Source organism: Bidens hawaiensis, unplaced genomic scaffold (genome assembly GCF_021521415.1).
Source record: "Bidens hawaiensis isolate Kalapana, Puna unplaced genomic scaffold, B.hawaiensis_p1.1 tig00004003_1, whole genome shotgun sequence".
Lineage (NCBI taxonomy): Eukaryota > Viridiplantae > Streptophyta > Magnoliopsida > Asterales > Asteraceae > Bidens > Bidens hawaiensis.
Window position 1 is genome coordinate 655,535 of NW_027491234.1, and position 8,057 is coordinate 663,591.

Below are 8,057 nucleotides of genomic sequence, written 5' to 3' on the forward strand. Positions count from 1 at the left end.
CTTGAAAGAATGGGTCCGGGTCTGTCACCCTCCCTTTGGGGCGGGCCTGTATGCATATCATTCAATTGTTTTTGTTATATAACTTGCATGATTATATAACATTTAGATGGTGAATGTATTATTATTATTATTATTATTATTATTAATTTGTAGATTTCTCACTAAACTCAAAATGATTGCAATAAAATGGCAGGAAAACGGACAACAAACTGTGCCACAACCTCCTTTTGAATAACAAAGTCAATCCTATTAAAAGCGAAACTTTGAACTTATGAGCCGAAAAAGTACCATGCACGACAAGCTGAACCCTGCTCAGAAAATTCACAGCCTCGGGGGCCAGAAAACCAAATGTATCAAAAGCAAATGGGAAGAGCAACACATGTTGATTCTCTAAACAATCTTTCTCGTGTTTAACAACTTTGCCCGATTCGGCCTTCAACACAGCCTAATCCACAACAAACCACGGTCCTTGCGCCCAACAAGAGGAGACCGTGGGTAATAAAATGCATTCAAATGTTAAACACAGAAAGAACTAAAGAAAACCAAAGATCACTCCGTCGTTTTCTTTAGTTCTAAAGAAAATGATATAATGTTTAAAAAAGCGTAGAATATGACACCCATATTTAACAGGGTGGTAACCAGGGTTCTCACTATCTATTTGATTAAAAAACTGGTCTCATATTTTACATGTTTTTAAACATTATATCATTTTCCTAAGGCAAGTAAAATAAAGAAAAATTTACCAAAACATGTCCCAAAAATATATTGATATTGTTGTTGAAAACATGTTTCAGTATTGACAAAATCTATACATATTGGAACATTATGAATCCCTTCTCCATTTTGCACCAGAATTCACAAGTTTAATATAAGCATTCTTGAAATCTTCAAAGAACAAATCTTGATCATCAGCATATTCTGAGATCCATCTGCAAATACTAAAGAGTGTAAATAATTCCGTTCGCTTTGATTTTATTAACCAAAACCAAACCATATTTTCCATTTTCAAAATTTTGTCAGCGTTGGTAGTCAAAGTAGCAAGGCGCACTACGTTTAGTAGTCAAAGGCGCAAAAATGCGCAATAATAGAAAAATATGTCAAAGGCACAAAAAATCAATCCTACTCTCCAAATATAATAAAACCTAGGGCAGTTGCATATATCCTTTGTAAACTTCATTAATCGCATATTTATCCAATCCAATACCAAAATTGCATATATCCCCTCCCTTACTGAAAACAATATCAAATTTAGCCATTTTGCTTTATTTTATTAAAAATAAACTATATAATGACTATTTTACTTATTTTTACCGTTATTTTTACTAAAACTTTAAAATTTCCCAAATTTTCATATTTTAACCCAGTTTTAAGTAGTTTTATTTTTGTCTTTTTCACACCTCTTTACTGTTTTTTCTATGTAAGTTTCTTTTAATCTGTTATATCTTTTTTTGCATTTAACTAAGGTTGTATTTTGCGTTTTTTGTTATTTTCTTTCGTCTATGCATAATCTTCTCTTCTTTATCACGAGTTTTTCAAGTAATAGTCATAAAAAATACAGGTGACAATCATCAAAATGAAATCGGTATTTTTAAAAAGGTTTTTTTAAAGGGTATTTTTGTCATTATTTGAAATTAGCATGGAAAATATATGCAAATTTAGTGAGTTGGCAAAATATGCACTGAGTTTACAAGGGGAAATATGCAATTCTCCCTAAAACCTAATGTTAAAAATTTTAAGAACTTTCTAAAAGCACATGACTAAAAAAAATCTAACATAACTAGTGCAGTTTGTACCTCAAGCATTCAGCATCCTCGATTAGAGCACGATCTGAAGGAAGACCGACCATACTTGTCATTCCACCTGAACACAAAATATCAGAAAAAGAATTAGAATTAAATAAAAATATTATTGTCAAGTCAACAAGTCAAAGGCATGTGACAAACCTGAAGATAACCATGGTTTCTCCAACAATACTTTGTAATATGCATTATCAAAAGTAACTGGATTTCCAAAGCCTTTGCTTCCAAGAGTATGTGCACCAGATAATGCTACAAGTTCTTGTGTTCTGCCAAAATGTTTCCATTTGCTTTATGATTAAAATAGAGGAATATAATGGTTTAGTCAAACATGGTCAACATATTCTCATATTCACTTACGAAAAACCTTTTCGTTGAAAACTCTGTCTCAATCCAAAGGCGTCTAATGTTTCTTCCGGAAGCTTTCCCTCAGGATCAGGCGTACTACGAGGAAATAGAAAACATCATAGCAATTATTTGAATCTTGTTGTCTTGTTTTATAAACCTTATCTCACCTTATTTTATAAAAACTTGTGAGAAAAAAATAGTCCCTTACATCGAGTCTAATCGGCCTAAACGAACTGGAATTTTTGGACCTCCACATAAAGAAACGGCTTCGGCTCCAGCCACGGCAATAATATCAGCCATTGACACTGTAATTGCAGATAAAAAATATCACAAAAGTATAAAGATTAAGTTACCAACGGCTTGTTTATGTTCGTTGAACATGAACACATATCTCATTGTGTTTATTTATGTCTGTTTATTTAAAATTGTTTGTGTTTGTTTACGTTTATATATGTTTGTTCGTTTACGTTTGTAAATATATTCATTAAAACTTTTAGGCCCATTAAAATTTAGTCTAGCTTATTAAATTTTTTGGTCCAACACACTATTGTTCACATTTAATTTTAGTTGGTTTTAAGTAGGTTATGTTCATTCATCTATTTCAGCAATGTTCATTCGTTTATGTTTTTTCATACTGTTCATGTTCAATCGTTTGTTCGGATAAAGTTAAACCAATGAACACGAGAATCGCTGTTCGTGTTCATTCGATTTGCTTACAAGCCTAGTAAAAACTACTCAATAATGATGAAAAGAAACTATAGTTCCAAAGACTGCTATAACCTGGCTGTTTCTCATCCACTATCTTTTTAGCTTCCACCAGAATCTAATAATAAAGTTAGTTTCATTTCAGTTAAAAAAGAACGCATGCATATGCATAAAAGATTGCAAACAAGTGTGAGTGAAAGTAACCTTCAATGGTTTCTTAAGACCTTTATTTTCAGGTCTATCGAGTTCAAGAGATATGGACCCATTCATGCCACCTGAAATAACCATTCAAAGATATAATCACAATCAAAGTGTTACCTAAATATTTTTAAAATTTTTAAATTTTCTATTAATTATTAATAACTATAATAATAATAATAATAATAATAATAATAATAATACCTGACTTGCCATATGTATCATATGTTCCTGCATCGTGAAAAACCAAGCGAAGAACACCAGCAGACTTGCTCTTGGACAATACTTTTCTTATCTCTTCCTGTACCAAGACTAGATCACTGACCACAAACATTCATCTTGTTAAATCATGTGTTATGAAACAATGCATTTGATATATAGAATTACCATTTTGAAACATGAGTCTAGTTATAGACTTACTCTGCAGCAGCAGCATAAGCATTAGCAGCAACATGTAGCACTGATTTAGGCAGAGGCGAAAGAAATGTGAGCATAAAAGTCATCAATCTCCGGCTACAAGAAGTGGTAACACGATTCTCATCTGCATAACATAAACATATAATAATAAAACTTATAGTTTATCAGAATATGAAAGCACCTAGGGTTTATCTAATTCTAATTGCTATACTAAATTATGAGGCCATATTATTTAGGGTTTAGGGTTTTTAGAGTAATGAGGCCATATTCTACTCATGGCATAAAATAATAATAACAGTAGGGCTTAATTGGATTGAAATGATGATTAAACTATCAGACAGTTTTAAGTTACCTGAATCAGTAAAGGATGATGACGTGGAACAAAGGACTAGGAGGAGTGCGAGTGTAGGTGTAGAGTCGCCGGAATGATATTGATAGGTCCACGCCGGTGAGTGACATATAAATATCTTTAACCAACGGATGGGTTACATTACATTACAATCTATCCTTGTTGCATAAAATCTGCAAGTTACAAGTTTAGTCCAATTGTTTAATTTTTTGTTATTTTACTTCTAAATAAATAGTTTTCTTTCGAGTTGCAAAACATAACTGTAAAAATGAATGCCTTGCAGATTAGATGATTCTTTTAGCTCTTTATGCAACTTAAAAACCAAGATTTACAAGAAACTTTTTATTTATAAAATCATAACAAAATCTATAAAATTTACAGAGTTTATAAACTATAATCATATATACAAGTCTATCTAGGCCCAGAAAGTCTCATATCTGATAAACAAGCATCGCTATTACCATCCGACGGCCCGGATGAAGTACCATATTCGCTAAACGATTTATACAAACTCGAATAGAACCCGGGTTGACCACCCGCAGGCGGTGCAGGCACCGCACACAGCCCTTCAAGCATCTGCACCACTTTCGTCATCGACGGCCTTAAATTCATATCATCCTGTATGCACCATAGCGCGACACGTGTCGCCACCACCGCCCGTTCGTCATCCTCTGCCACCTTCATCTTCCCATCCAAAAGCATCTCAACTTTCCCCTCTTCCATCATCCGAAAAGCATACGCTGGAAAGTGCGACATCTCTGACGACCTGTAGTTTTTTCGACCGCTAATAATCTCAAGCAACACCATCCCGTAGCTATAAACGTCACTCTTTTCTGATATCGCATAGTTAGTGATCCATTCGGGCGCAAGGTACCCGCGGGTCCCACGTAATGTAGTAAACACATGGCTTTGTTCGCGTGTCATAAGCTTAGCTAACCCAAAATCAGAAACTTTCGCCGAGAAATTATCGTCTAGTAACACATTTTCGGGCTTTATGTCGCAATGCACGATTTTAACGTCGCAGTCCTCGTGAAGATATGCGAGCCCTTTAGCCGTACCGATCACAATATTGTATCTCGTGTCCCAATCCAATAAATTTGATCCGAATATCCATCGATCTAACGACCCGTTTTTCATGAATTCATAAACGAGAAGACGATGTTTTCCTTCCGCACAAAACCTTTTATTTTGACCAAATGGTGGTGATGGATGTTGCCGATAATGCTCACTTCGGCTCGGAATTGTTTCTTTCCTTGACCGATTCCCTCGAGCCGTTTGACCGCGAGTTCAGTACCGTCTTTTGACACCCCTTGGTAGACCGAACCGAACCCGCCTTGACCTAGCTTTGTGGCGAACCCATTCGTTGCTTCTTGAAGCTCTTTGTAGGTGAACCGGACTGGCATCCCAGAAATGTTCTCCAAGAACGTATCCTCTTCGGATATTTCATCAGGAACTTCAATTAATTCGTTCTTCGTCGTCTTATTATACCAAATACCCATTATTATTAGTCCGAGGATGATAGCGAATGCTACGAAAGTTACTACGACAACGACAATAACCCCCTGGTGATTATTGTTTTTCGAATCGTGAGAACTGTCAGACTGAGTACCCGAAACCTTAATGTATGATTCGATACTCACACCGTTTTTCGCGTCTTCAAAGCTCCCAATATGATCAAACAGATAACAATTTCCCGAACCGTTATCAAAGAACATAGCTGCACAAGTGCAGTTATCCAAACACAAAGATTTGCACCCATCTAAATTGGTTTTATTAGACGGTGAAACAAACACGAGTCCAGCATAGCTCAAATTCTCCCCTGCGTTGACCAGACTCGACGAACCCTTTGACTTTTTACATAAACTCCCAACTTGTGGTTTGCAGTTAACCCGACCCAAACCCGAAGGACACTGACACGTGTTCCCATCATGACAAACATAATACTGCGAGCACGCGTTCGGTCTGCTACAAGAATCATCAGGTATTCGGACAGCAGCGATATTTTCATCTTCAAGATCATAAAACTTAATGAACCCATCATCTTCCAAAACCGCAATCCACGTGGCATTACCATCCAATCCATCCGCAAACACAAACTGCCATAGCAACACCTTGTTATCATCGTAAAACCTCCACGAATTCGCTTCAATTGTAGCATAACTAATATCTACTCCACTTTTATTTATAATCCTTCTTTTGTCTGTCCCCATAGACCAATACGTTTGCGGGTTACTAAACTCCGCCATCAAAACCACATCTCCGGTCTTGATTTGTAACGAAAACGTTACATTTCGATCATGATCACTCGTAAGCCTCATCCCTTTACCAAAATCTTGTTCGGGCATTAGCGTGTTTGTCGGATAACCAAAGCTTTCCCACACAACACTACCATTATTATTAACCAAAACCAAGTTTCCTGAATCAAGCAACTGTAATGAGACAACACCTTTATTAGATGTATTTGTTGACCAAACTACCCTCCCATTGTTAAGTAAATAAGCATTGCCATCATCATCAAACACAAAGTTATCCGAATTACCGACCGGGGCGTCTCGGTTTGCAGACCAAATGATTCTTGAAGTGGCTATGTGAACAATGACTAAAGTGAATGAAGTTATGTCACTAGTGGGATTAAAGCCGAACCCGAAACCGGACGAGTTTGATTCCAGGAACAACCCATTGTTGTCTATGAATTGCATTGGGGAGCCTTGGAATCCCGGGTTCAGTTTGGCTTTTCGTCGAACACTTGATAGGCATGTTTGAGGTAGTGACAAAAAACAGCATGAAATGAATATGAAGTACAAGAATACTTGAATCTTCATCATCTATATGTTAATGATATTGTAACAAAGTGGGTTGAATTGGGTATGAAACATTTGATAGAAAGACAAAGGAATGATAATATTAATATTTGCAGGTTGAAAAGATGAGGACAAATGAAAGATAGAATTTGCAGCTGATGATATGATGAAGTCAAAGAAATGAGAGCATTGTTTCATGTTTCAACCTATATAAAGACATGTTCCTTAAACTAGAAAACATTAAATATGATAAAGATATGTAAAGTATTATTATTATTATTATTGAATGAATATAAAAATAACAAACTAAAAAAAATGATACAAGTTAGAGACGGAGTCAATATTTGCTGAACCAACTTGGTTTCACTTGTATAACAAGTCCTCACCGTCATGCAATTTGAGATAAAACAAAAGATGCTGAAGGAAAATCAATGATTCAACACGTTTTCTTATATTTTGATCAACTTTGTGGTTGTTTGGATGCTTTTTTTAACTAGAATTCTAAATATTCGATTCGGGTTTGGGTGGGTAACATTAAGGGTGTTCTTCTGGTTAGTTTTTCGGGTTTCTGGTTCTCGGGTTTCAAAATTTTAAATCCAGACCCAAAACCCAACCAAATCTCTAACGGTTTACCCCGCACTCTATTTACTAGGCCCACTTGTTGCAAAACTTAATATTTTTTTATTTAAAATTATGTTTTAAAATATTTTCTTGACAAAACTTGGTAGATTGTCATCCCTGTAAGCATTTTTAAAATCAGCAGTTTAGTGTAAGTTATGTCAATAGCAATTTGCAGATAGAAGTCCAAATGCATTAAATTATGTATTCTTGTGACAATTTTTTTTTCATCAATTAAACATTAAATATAGTTAATTTATAAATATTTAGATTACATGGAAACAGAAGGCAAGCGGGCAAAAAGCTGCGCCGCTACCCCTTTTTGAATTGCAAAACCCAATCTTTTAAAAACTACATTTGCTGATCTTGAAGTCATAACAAAAGATTATACTCTGATTTTGTACTTATATATTCTATGCATGTGTTGTCAGTTCAAAACCCTCGAGTCCACTCGGGTTTTCGTCCTACCGTTTGCTAAGCCAGACAGTTCTGTTCTTGTGGCGGCACACGATATGGTTACACGGGGGAACATCCAAGTCAAACTCCGAAGTTAGCCTGAGCCCGGTTAAGAAAAGATAATCTGGCCAAAGTGGGGCAACGTGGCTCTCCAATTTGAAAAGTGCGGTAACCTAAGCACAAAAAATTCGTCGTTCCAAAAAAAAATTCTAAATACAAGTAAAAAAGGGTGAGGCAGTTTTAGGCTTTTAGCAGCTATATTTTAAAAATCATTATATAAATGTATCATCAAAATAACATGTGATTCTTTGAAAGAGTCTTGATTGGTCTAACAAAATCAAATGTTTTAGTCAAGGAGATGTGGATGTG

General features: G+C 35.5%; 1 protein-coding gene and 1 pseudogene across 1 annotated transcript; both read right to left on the reverse strand.

Moving 5' to 3' along the window:
• Positions 1–739: 739 nt before the first annotated feature.
• Positions 740–3,741, reverse strand: LOC143624921 (putative L-ascorbate peroxidase 6). Its single transcript, XM_077095416.1, has 10 exons — positions 3,738–3,741; positions 3,468–3,588; positions 3,252–3,367; positions 3,054–3,124; positions 2,925–2,967; positions 2,353–2,449; positions 2,157–2,240; positions 1,944–2,065; positions 1,794–1,860; positions 740–929 (listed from the first exon to the last, which is right to left on the reverse strand). The coding sequence occupies exons 1-10, from the start codon at positions 3,739–3,741 to the stop codon at positions 824–826; spliced, it is 831 nt and encodes a 276-aa protein (XP_076951531.1). The 3' UTR covers positions 740–823.
• A 423-nt stretch (positions 3,742–4,164) lies between these two features.
• Positions 4,165–6,682, reverse strand: LOC143624951 (G-type lectin S-receptor-like serine/threonine-protein kinase SD2-5 pseudogene; annotated as a pseudogene).
• Between the last annotated feature and the right edge of the window lie 1,375 nt (positions 6,683–8,057).

Excerpts from the sequence above, each read along its gene's own strand:
- LOC143624921 (XM_077095416.1), bottom strand. Across the intron at positions 3,368-3,467 it reads GCTTATGCTGCTGCTGCAGA|TGATCTAGTCTTGGTACAGG; the intron begins GTAAGTCTATAA and ends GTTTGTGGTCAG. Across the intron at positions 1,861-1,943 it reads GAAACCATGGTTATCTTCAG|GTGGAATGACAAGTATGGTC; the intron begins GTTTGTCACATG and ends TTTTGTGTTCAG.